The sequence below is a fragment of the Opisthorchis viverrini genome, assembly GCF_000715545.1.
Source record: "Opisthorchis viverrini unplaced genomic scaffold opera_v5_175, whole genome shotgun sequence".
Classification (NCBI taxonomy): Eukaryota; Metazoa; Platyhelminthes; class Trematoda; order Opisthorchiida; family Opisthorchiidae; genus Opisthorchis; species Opisthorchis viverrini.
This window is the reverse complement of record NW_008751833.1, coordinates 967,506-979,017: the sequence shown is the minus strand read 5'-3', so window position 1 is coordinate 979,017 and position 11,512 is coordinate 967,506. Positions and strand designations below refer to the sequence as shown.

At 45.9% G+C, this 11,512-nt stretch overlaps 2 protein-coding genes across 2 annotated transcripts in view; one reads left to right on the top strand and one right to left on the bottom strand.

The window, feature by feature from the left end:
• Positions 1 to 2,137, bottom strand: part of T265_14331 (hypothetical protein) — a gene marked incomplete at both ends in the record, with an annotated part of 65,548 nt that extends 63,411 nt beyond the window's left edge. Inside the window, 3 exons of the mRNA XM_009173156.1 lie at positions 834 to 1,006; positions 1,050 to 1,239; positions 1,791 to 2,137. Of these exons, the coding sequence (XP_009171420.1) occupies positions 834 to 1,006; positions 1,050 to 1,239; positions 1,791 to 2,136 (709 nt within the window). The remainder of the gene's footprint in view (positions 1 to 833; positions 1,007 to 1,049; positions 1,240 to 1,790) is intronic.
• T265_07592 (hypothetical protein) overlaps positions 1 to 8,339 on the top strand; it is a gene marked incomplete at both ends in the record, with an annotated part of 54,801 nt that extends 46,462 nt beyond the window's left edge. Inside the window, one exon of the mRNA XM_009173149.1 lies at positions 8,296 to 8,339. Within this exon, the coding sequence (XP_009171413.1) occupies positions 8,296 to 8,339 (44 nt within the window). The remainder of the gene's footprint in view (positions 1 to 8,295) is intronic.
• Positions 8,340 to 11,512: the final 3,173 nt, after the last annotated feature.

Sequence of the window (11,512 nt, the reverse complement as noted above, 5' to 3'; positions counted from 1 at the left end):
TTAGAATTGCATGGTTGCTCTGTGTATTGATTAATATGGTGTATACTATTCCAGGTCGACATTTACGAAACACCGACCAGCTGAGAGAGTATTCCTGCTGACCTGTTTTCTGATTGACGTGTCTTCTGGTTGGTGTGTCCGATTGGCCCCAAGATATGACCTCTTTGTCCCCACAGCTGGGAGACCTTTTTGTCTCCACAGTCCGTCCCGCCCAAAGAGGGTCGATTTCGATATACCACTCGATTGAACCCTCTATTCAACGTCATGCATTAAGGAATTCTAAACGATTCACTTCACTTCGGAATTTACTTCAGACAGCAACTCATTCCTGAAAACTCTCTATATTTATGCATCTGCAGTCCCCCCCCTCACCAATCTCACCCATATGTGTTATCTTGCACCGTGCAACGCGGTCGAGATCTGCATTTTTTCTCCGCACCGTTTGCTAGCAGCTCGTTCTTACGGATTCACGGATTGGTACACAGGATTGATGCTTTTGCACAAGATTTTCGGGTTAGTTTCGTTCTTGTCGTTCAGTGTGTGTCGTTCACCTGAAGAGTACAAGTAAAAAAAACGAGTGTAGCATTGCTCTTCATGTTTTCAGCGTGCGGTACTATGTTCGCCAGCGAGAGGAGTCGCATAAATAAGTGTCTAATTGTGCTTTGAACTGGGTGTTAGAAGGAGCGTGGAAGGAAGGTTATTCCACTTGGCTACTACTCAAAATGAGGAAAAGCTTTGCCTAATGAATGCGCGTGCTCTGAGCTCGAAAAGTTTCTCACAATGTACCCACAATGTGTTTGCTGGATCGATGGTGAAAAACCTGCTTGACAAACCTTGTTCAAGCAGGGCATAATTAGGAATTAGATCCCCTCGGAGGCAACGATTCTGTAGGTGAAAGCCGTCCAGCACCGCCAGACGCTCTTTGCAGTCCACGGATTTGAGGCCGACAGCCATTCCCGTAGCGGCTCGCTGGACACGCTCAATGAGGGTAACGTTTTCGTGCGTCCTGAGTAGACGAATTGGTTGCAATATATAAGGAGTGGGCTTACGTAGGCCCCATAGAGTATTTGGAAGTCCATGCGAGTAATACGGGAGAAGGTGCGCCAAATGATCCAAGCCGATTTCCCACGATACATGGAGGAGGACAAGTTTGAGGGGAGCCAGATACACAAACCCTTTCGGCGTCTAGCCTCATGATATTTTCTGGTCCATTCTCACCAAGCATAAGCAAGGCACTCGCTGAGTCCCCTCCAAATGAAATATGGACGCACTTTTCGTCATTCAGATGAAGGTGCCAATCCAACGACCACCGCGTTGCAGCGTGTACATTCATTCGGAGGGCGCTAGCTTTGGAACTCAAAATTTCGAGTCTTCCGCAAAAAGCAGACATGGACTTGCCTGGACATCTGGAAGGTCGTCGCCGTAGACCCGAAACGGCAGTGGTCCCAGGACGAAACCTTGGGAACTCCGATAGAGACCGGTGCTGGGGAAGAGCAGGTCGAGCCTGTTCTCATTCGGAATGATCTGTCTGATAGGAACGCCACGATCCAGCGAAGGATTTTACCTTGAATCCCGCAGCACTCGAGTTTGTGGAACAGCGGGACGTGTGGGCCCCTATCAAATGCTTTTGAGAAGTCGATATGAGTCCTTCATCCTTGGTTTGGGTTAAGCTGTCCATAAACACGTGCAAGAGCGGTGTGGGAGAAATCCGTGTTGGGCTGGAGATATCAAGTTGTTGGAAGTAAGGTGATCTAGGATAGCTCGATTCAGAATGCGTTCCATCAACTTACATGGCACGCTAGTGAGGCTTATAGGCCTGTAGCTGCCAGGCGATAGTCGGTCACCAGTGTTGTAGGTTGGCATGACAATCGCTTCCTTCCAACCAGATGGAAGGCGGCCTTCGTCAAGCGACTGGCGAAACACCAGCTGTAGATGATTTGCCAGTGCGGAGGACGTTTCTTTCCGGATCATTGGATGGACCTTGTCGGGCCCCAACGCGATGAATGGGTTGATCTTGTGCAAGAGTTGACGAATGTCCTCCACCGTGAAGACCAAGTTGGTTAGATGCTGTTCGTAGTTACTCCTTGACAAATATGGATGGGACGATGGAGCTGAATATAGACCTGCATAATGTTTTCTGTAAACCTCACATATCACTGTTGGGTCACGCGTGAGTTCTCCGTTCCCGTCCTTCATGGAGAACGCGGATGGCTTGTTTCTGCGGTGATGAATTATGTATTTAAATAGCACTTTTTTTCCCCCGAGCGATGTCCTGAACAGTGGCTTGTTTTGGTATGTTCCATTGGCGGGTTTCTGATTAACAGCGGTTCCGCACTTTACAAAATGCCAGCTCATCTTCTGTGTCTCCCGTAGTCAGCTTTTTCAAATAGGCTAAGATCTCTTTTTCAGAATACGCCAAATTTTTTTGGGCAGCCTGTGGCCGGTTTTTTGGGAAGAACACCGCGTCAGCCTCTTGGACCTTCTGAACAATGGTCCTATGGAAATTTGTTTAGGACGCGCTTTGAATCTGCCGACGCTGATGAGAGTTTCCATTTCTAGCTCGCTAATACAGGTACTAATATTCCTCAAGATGCCACATGTCCGCTGAGTCAGACAAGTTTTTTCAGTACTTTGCTTGTACCCATTTATGAAAAACAAATTTTTGAGGCGAAGAAGCGCCAACAGTCAGCTTCATTCGTGTCCAAAAAGGTGTCGAAACATATTTTACAGCCACTAGGTTACACATCACACATCCGCCAGAACATACCCGCTAGCGCCGCTTAGTTTCCGCATGATAGAGTTAAATTTTTGAGAGCTGCGACTTTTTCAAGATTTCCACTTCACACATAAGAATGTTCATTCCTAATTAGTTTTTGGGCAAATTTTCTGCATGGGCGATTTTTTTTAGTGAGCGAGTCTTCAAGGTCCTCAATCATCACCGGATAGCAAAACAGTAGCCAGTGTGATAACAGCGTGAGTTGCGGTTAAACACAAATTACTCACAATGGGAAAAATTATCGTATAGTTCTTCAGGTGAAACGATTCATTGAGCTTCCTAGAAATTATATCATCCTTGTAGATGCAAAAGATGCAGAGGTTTCATACCTGTAAATAACCTTCGCCATTTTATTTGCTTAAATGGTCGAACACCCAATTGTGTGCAGGGACCTTGATAATTTCTATTCCGAGCTTTTATTGCGGAAGACGCATTCATTGTTGTCTGATTGGTTGTGCAGTGTTCGAAGAACCTGGTGCTTGCAGATGTTCGGGACCTATGAACGTTTGCCGGTAAACAGCAGAGTTCTATTAATTGTAAATGGCAAAAAATGCCAGGACGTCCGTGCTGTTGGTCATAGCGAACTGTTGATCAAGATTAACTGACGCGCATGAATAACACGTAACTAGAGATCCACGATGCCTGATCACCTGCTGACGCAAGCCAGTTTATCCTCCTTTCCGAGGACAACTTGGAGGTCCTAATCGTACGACACGAAAAGTCGAATCTTGTCGGCCGTCTTGATTAGTGCGTGTGTCCTACCGAGAAGTATATGGCTTTCATGGTGCGCAGTGTTCATTTAGCTACTGGCATCCTGAAATGAAAAGATGTAAGTTACGATATCGAAATACCACTACGAGGCAAGCGGCTGACGAACTGAGAGAAACTCCGGCCTTATAACGGGGAAACCTCAGCGGTCACAATGTCTTAGATGCTTACCCACAAAATGCCACCCTCGACGGCTGATTCGTATTGCGAGATTCCCTGTAGCCTGGTGCTTACCAACAAAAAGGTCCCCAAAAATACGAGACTTGCACGGTATGGCCAGGTCATGAACCTAAGCCAGTGCCCCCAGACCCCCACCTGGGCTGAGTTGTAGTATCCTCTACCACAGTCGACGGGCCATGTATCACAGACGTCGATGTTTGGTGAAGCAAAATTTGCCCCTGAGCAACGAACTAGTTGGTGGGTACTGTTCCCCTCCTGGGTTCCACTTCATAAAGCCTATTCCCAGCTCGCCTCAGCTGTTGAAAGTTGTCCGAAATGTTTTTGGAAAGGGTGTAAGGGGTTCACTGTATTCTGGTAGGCGGTAATCAGAGAGCAATTGTTGATGGATGAAAAAGCAACCTGGGAAACATCAACAAAAAAGTTTCCCTACTTCTTGGGACTGAGTTGCTTCTAATTATAGAGAGTAGATGAATGCGGGGAAGCCAAATGCTCTAGTAGGAAGTGCGTCTGCGTTTTTCAGAACAGGCGTAAACCAGGTAGACTCACTGGATGATTGCACCACACTCGTGAGTTATCTATCGTAGAATCACCTCACATTGTTTGTTTCAAGCTACAGTTGTGCGGCCCTGAAGTCGCGTTCACGAGAGCATCAAAAAAGGACAAAATCCACACGCTTTCACTTTACAGACAACGTTCAGAAGGTAGCCGTGGATCTCCAGTGTTTTTTACCAGTCACATCGATAAGAATTATTCATTCCATTTTACCGTATGAGCCACTCGGAGTGCTCAACCCCTTTCTTATGGCGTGTTCTAGTATGCTTGAGTGGTATACTCGGTTCTCTTGGCGAACGTCTGCATTTTCCAGATGATCGTTGGTCACATTACCAAGGAGGACCACTCTGGGTTGTGAGTGGGCGATGTACAACCGGTAAACCGTAAGATGATTGACAACCTGTGGGTCCGTACGGCGCAGGATCTGCATATCTTGTCGGAATCTGCGTGCTAGTGTTATGCAAGAAGAAATCTTTCTTTATTGCGTTGTCCAGGCGAACCATACGGTGCAATATGCGCCGATTGTTCATGGAGCGTGCTATGAAAAAAATACATAGAGGTTATATGACATGTACGTGCTTCCTGGGTGTCTTTCTAATATGAAAGTAGCACGACATGACGTCGCAGATGAACATCATTCCCTCTGTCCGCATTTGCGCCGCCAGCTTGTCCATGACAAAAGTCTTTTCTTGATGCATTTTGCTCATCATTTTTTTCACTTAACTGAACAGTTTACGCACGTAAACAAACTGCTCGTTGTCCACAAGGGTGCACATAATGGAACGCATGGTACCCATGTCACCACTGATGGAGAAAGTGTACAGGCTAGATATTAGTTGCTATAAAAATACATAATCAAAAACGACTTGTCGAGCGCGTTCTGTCGACATGGACTGCATTCAAAAGGCACCGAAACAACGACATCCACTGCTATCTGCAGCAGCATAGTTGGCTGTGGTGACCTTCCTTTGACTTCAGCGGAAGCACGTACTAAGTCTCTCAAGGTTTTGTCAGGATCAAAGGCGTAGCATCCGTCAGAATTTTTCCCATCTGAGTTTCACTTAATCAACAGAGATGGTCGACACTTCGGGCGGTGTTTGTACGTTCTTAGTGGTAAGGACCTTACCGAAATTATCACTACCAACCACCGCACTTGATACAACAGCGTTCCTTACTTAAGCAGGGACCCGCAGTTTTTTACCTTCATTCGGTTAGCCGACAACTTCCTAGAACCCTATCGTACAAAAACAAGAGCCTTACGGTTGTCTTATAGATAAAACTTGGTGACCAAGACACCGTCCCCCCGCATCCCTAGAAAAACAGAACTGGACAGCCAGTGTTTCGCGGGCTATCATTAAAAACCCATTATGCCTATAAGCTACTTTGGATTCCTCGACTTTTCATGTCTTTCAAACCACCTGCTGCATTCGTAGTACACCCATTCATAACGCAAGGTACTGTCGGAGCTTTGATTACTGGTGAAAAGACAAATACTACAGCTATCATTCATTCTCTTCATGAAGAATGAAGAGAATACAGCCCCTAATCTCTGAATAAAAGTATGTGAAGCCACTTCTGAAGACAGCATGACAGGTTCAACGTCGCATGAGCGGGAACTGCTTAGGAAGAGGATCAATTAAAACAACTCGTAAAAAATGAAGGTAAATTGGGATGATTTTTGGTTTCACCATAGATAAGATAAAATGCAACATTTGGAGTAAAAGTTGTACTTAGCTTTTAAAGGTTTTGCAGGAAAGAACATTGGGCGTCTAATTATCATACTCGCATTTGTATTATGAAATGTGTGCTCGACTAGTGAAACGCAAGTTTGGAAGCAATTGACCGGCTTTCGAGGGTGTGGTGACAATATCCCCACACTGAGTCATGCACTTAAGCGGCCCTATGTGTATCTTTGATCGACACCTGGTTTATCTGGCTTGAGGATGCTATCGGCTCCAAAGATAAATTGATTTTTCTTGACATTAGTGGCAAGGAGTGGTTGCTTGGAAGGTAAAATACATTTCAGTAATTTCATGTGGTTAGAGCGCACGGTAAGTCTCTCAATGCTGCCGCGTCTCTCCATATTGCCCAACTGTGCCATCTGCGTTATTGTGGAATGCATTTGACACAAAAACCAGGTACCAAGCGATTGTCAGCGAGGGGGTTGTGACTAATAGTGTGTCACCCACAAATGGGGGGTAAACATTATTATTATTCGTATTCAAATAAACGTGGCTACATTCAAAATGCTTGCCGCAAAATTTTTTGCCCCCTCGGATGAGACTAATGTGGTTGTACGCATGTGGTAGGAAATCTGAGATACCTGGTAACTTATTACCGTGGAATCTGGACCGGACTGAAATTTGCCTTTGTGTCAAAGTTGATACGGGGCAAGGTTCAATATTAGTGCTGGGCAATGACACTGATGAAGCTTCAATTCGACAGGATGCTTTGAACAAAGCAAAGACCATCCTCCTCACATGAACTCTCTACAACTTGCACGATAGCACATGTGAAGCCGGTTAAGATTCCCGAGCTTTCGCGCTAACGGTTGTCCTGTACGTGTAAATGATGAAGTCTGTGTGCGCAAGTATGAAATGGTTCACCTCTGCCTTCCTGCTGGGTATATGGTTAAAACCGTTTCAACGGTCCTCCTGGACTTTCGTCAGTTTCCACAAAAGAATTCCGGTTTGGTGCTTGTGAGCAAATGTTTAATCAAGTTTTATTTCCAGAAGTTCGTGTCTGCAGACAGCGTAACAAGTTTTCCACTATTCTAGCCGCTTTACCTCACCGTACCAATGATTCCCAAGATTATTGGCAGTTTAACGGCTTACATCTTGTTGCTGCTTCTATGCCTCCTAATTCGATTGGTCTTTGCGAAGGTTACTGTAACTGTGAACATCAAATGTCGAGAGTGTGATTACTGAGACTCGCTGCTGACAAGTTTTTGCGTATATTTAGGCAAGAATTTTGAAACCAGATTTTCCGTAAAGTGCATTCACCGGAAGACGTGGATTATTTTTGTACGCTTTATTGTTCAAGTCTGACTGGTGCTGCTAGAGGTAGTGACATTGTTGGTGACATACATGGCTTCATCTTAGGAATTTTTCACCGCAGCAAAGTGCGAAATAATAAGCAGCTAACCGAAAAACAGAGTAACCTACTACAAATAGGAAACATCCACGTCGAATTGTTTACACTAAGATGACAAATAACCTTCAAAATTCCATACAATCGCACAAAGGCCAAGGCGATTCTCCCAATCGACATCGCGCCAACGCTGTGTCTTCATATAGTGAGGAAATGTTTGCAGTCTATTCGCCAAACTCAGAAGACAGCTCAACAGTCAATTGACCAACAAGCGATGGCTTCACCTGTCGTACACTTAGAACATTCACTGATCATTTGTTCATTTAGAGGCCTATATAACCAAAAGCGAAATATCTAATATTCAAAATTACGAGCCAATCGAGCTGAGAACAAGCAAACCGCAAACAATAAAATTAAGCAGGTACTGATTGCAGTAATAGCTTCAGCGTTTGGCATGGGGCGCAGGCGTTAAGCCTGTTGGACATAAAATCCGAAACTAATTTGAAAGTTGCAGAAGTTGCTCAAGCTACATGGGTGGGGTAGCACTATCGTTATCATATACTGTGTTACCACCATCACTGATACACTGCCCGATGAACAAGGATCGAGGATTTTCAGAAGTTTCTAGGACTGGGCTAATCTTTTTGCTCGGCGACTTTGGTCTCTCTGAAAGACGCGATCAAGGCAAGATGTATCAAAATTCCCCTACCCTTTACGCTGGGCAATAAGATTGCCAGCGCGAGGATCTTTACCGAAAGGCAAATTAAATTGAACTGAACTGAACTGAGTCCTAGATGCAGCATGGATAACGTTTCTAGCAGGGGCATTTCAAACACTAACTGTGTAACGCAGTTGAAACTCGACTGTACTTGCATGCACGTCTATCACATGAGCTTATGTGTCTCCCCCTCTCTCTTCCCCTGTTGCAGGTACCATGGTCGAACCACCACGAGCCCCGGACAAGAAAGAGTAGCCGCTTGTACACCCCCTACTGACCTTGACCTAGCTTTTTTGTAATCCCGACTTCCGGTTTCGGTTTCGGTTGAATACACGTGTGTCGTTACCACACTTTGGTGTTCTCTTCTATCCCGCCCGACGTGTGCGCATGTGCGCTGTGTATACCGTATGAACTCATTAATACCGTCCGTATATTCTGCACATTTCAGAACCGACGTGTGCCGTCGCTGCATCCTCTCGAACATCGAATACCGCCGGCTTCCTGACGTTCCACGCTACAACTGTCCGAAATGAGATAAACGGCTGCCAAGCAAACTTGTGTTCTAATCTTGAAAACCTTCTTGCTATATCGCCGCCATGTAACCACTGGGCCGGTGGTCAACAGGCCTACTTTCTGGACCTTGTTTAACCACAGTATGTTAGTCAGTTTCTCTCGGATGGGACGATGTAATAAGGGGAAGCTTTCGAATATCTTTGGGAGCGTATCAATATCAGCGGATCTAAGGCCGGCAGCCCAGCAAATCTCTAGATATGCTGATTTCGGTGAACGCTCCCGGTGAGTCCCAGATGGGCGATATGTTTAACACTGGCCCTGCAGTTTGCCTGGGATCCCGTGGGAGTTATGCGCGGAAAGGTGAGTGAAATCATCCAAAGCGTGGTGCGTGTATTTTGAAACCGGTATACGTTGTGGAAAAGGGTAAAATATTTATTGGCAGAGCCATACGCTCAAATCTCCGTTGTTACTTGGTATCATAATGTTTGCCGGATTATTCCCCCCATGACCACAAAGGCGCTTTCGGAATTCCCTTTGAGCAATTTTTCCCATTCAGAGAGAAGTTTTGGTCCAGTCAACAGTGATTTTTAGGGACGTCTGAGCTGCGGGATTTTCAGACGAGAAACGAATAATCAGCCTTGTCGTTGAAATTAACCAAAAAGGTGTGTAGCTTCTGTTACATTCCCAAGAGCCTCGTTAGTGCAGGCGACTTAGCTCCGAAACCTCCAAGTAAATCTGAGATTGTGCAGGGCTAAAATGGTCTATCCAACAGTGGTCGCTCCTGTTTCATGTCTGAAGTGTTTCCCATCTCGACGGTGATCAGCAAGCCGAATCGCAATAGGCAGAATTTTCAGCGACAATGTTGTCTGATCTGTGGCTTTGGGTTTCAGGTTCACGAGTAAGACCTGCATCCGTGATCAGACCCGCAATGTCCCAATAGGCTACGTTATAAAATAAAGCATCAAGACTGGTTGCTTCTGGGTTGGATGAACGGCGGTTGCGGGAATTCAGCGAAGATGTCCAAAGGCAAGCGAAACGTTTGTGGCTGATCGGTCAGTGGTCAAATCTGCGTGTTTATTCATAACTGATGCAAGCCATATCACCGTTTTTGATATGGGTACGCAGTTAAAAACTGCACCCTTATCTTTCGCTAAAGAGTAGGTGGTGTGAATTTTACGTATGTAGGGTGATCCGACTTTGTAAGTCATTGTAAGATCCGGACGGTTAAGGATCTCACAGGACGATTGCGACTATTAGATTATACGCAGTTCGAAGCCAGTAGTCAATAGGAGCAGACAGACGTGGGGCAGTAGAGGATATATTGAAGACTGACAGGAACTGGTTCCACAGAAAAACCAATTAGTAAGCATCATGAATTAAGAAAACGTACAATCAGCAATGACGCAATCTGTAGGAGCGGGAAGCAGTCACTGTCACAGCACGGATTTCTGTAGGGGCAACAAGAAGTAAGTACCAAACGATGTGCAAACATACATATCGGGGCAGTCTGACAGTATGAGTTGGCCGTAACGGCGCAGGAGTCAGTACGTTCGGGATGCGAGGGACTGTCTTTCGGTCGGTGTCGACGCAGCCGCTCGTGTCGCGCGACAGGTCAGATTGCGCGGTTTCGGCCGTTTAAAACAAAGCTCAGCAGGGGCTATCTGGCAGGCGTGATGCATGGATAATACAAAATAAACAGCTGTGTTGGACGTCCGGTTGGTGTAGTCGGTAACGCGTTCGCCTGCTGTCTGCAGACTCTGGGTTCGATACCCGGTCGGCGCGCTTTTCGGTCGGAGTGGACGCTCGCGAATAGGTGTAATCCAGACGAACTTGCAAGCAATGACGGACGGGCAAATTAAGTATTGACATCAGTTACTGAGGCATAAGCAGACCCTAAGCCGGGACGAAACAAGGGGGAAAACGAGCAAAGAAACGAAACGGTGTCGTAATAAACAGATGCGAGTCACGTTACTCATAAGTAGTCGGAAAACAAGGAAAGTTACCGCTGGTCACCGTTGATTCGCAGGCGGAATCAACAGTCATCCTCAGCAGATGCATCTCTGTCGTTGGTATTCAATGGGTCTGTCATGGCCAAAGTTTTGGGACGCCGTCGGTTGGATCAACATGAACTAAAAAGACGTGAGTCAAGACACTGAGGGCAGTTATTTTTATCCCTGAGACTGTGTCTGACTCTTACTCTCTCCTAGAACCAACGTGATACGTTCTTCACTCCCCTAGGAATGAGTATGTGTTAGCCCGTCGGAAGGGCCTCCTGAGCACTCGATGATCGTTCTGAGGTTTCTCCCTGGGCAGCTGCAAGCGGCCCAAAATTTCGTCCATTCCCCTTTTGTCCTACCTGAAGAATTTAGCCTTGGGCCTTTTGGCGACTGCAACCAGGAGCCCCGATTGACACCGTGGGGTCTTTCACAAAATTGCACTCTAGGATGACCCTGAAATTTAGTTTCCTGGGTTTGTATATTTGCTGTAGCATACAAAAAGCAGCCGGGCCAACACGGAATAACGGAGCTAAATTCTCCTTTAAGAAGTAGATTTTTCCGTAAACGTTTTGTCACCTGTTCGCGCTGTTGATGTTTTCCAGAACTTTGTACAGGGCCGCAATTCAGGAATCCGAGGGACTTCTACGTGCTACAGCATTCGGGATATTTCTGGAGGCCAATTGAAACACTCTATTTATGTCATTTGTTGGATGCTGTTGCCGTTTGCTTCACTAATAACATGGCACCTGCATTAACTGTACCGGGCTATTTTCGAAGTCCTGTATGCCTTGTTTGAGAATGGCAAGTCACTGGAGAAAAATTCAACATAATGCATCGGACCAGATCCCAAGTAGTCAATTCAGTTCAGGTCATAATGTTTTGGTGCCAAAAAACATAAAAGCTGTTGATAACATTATG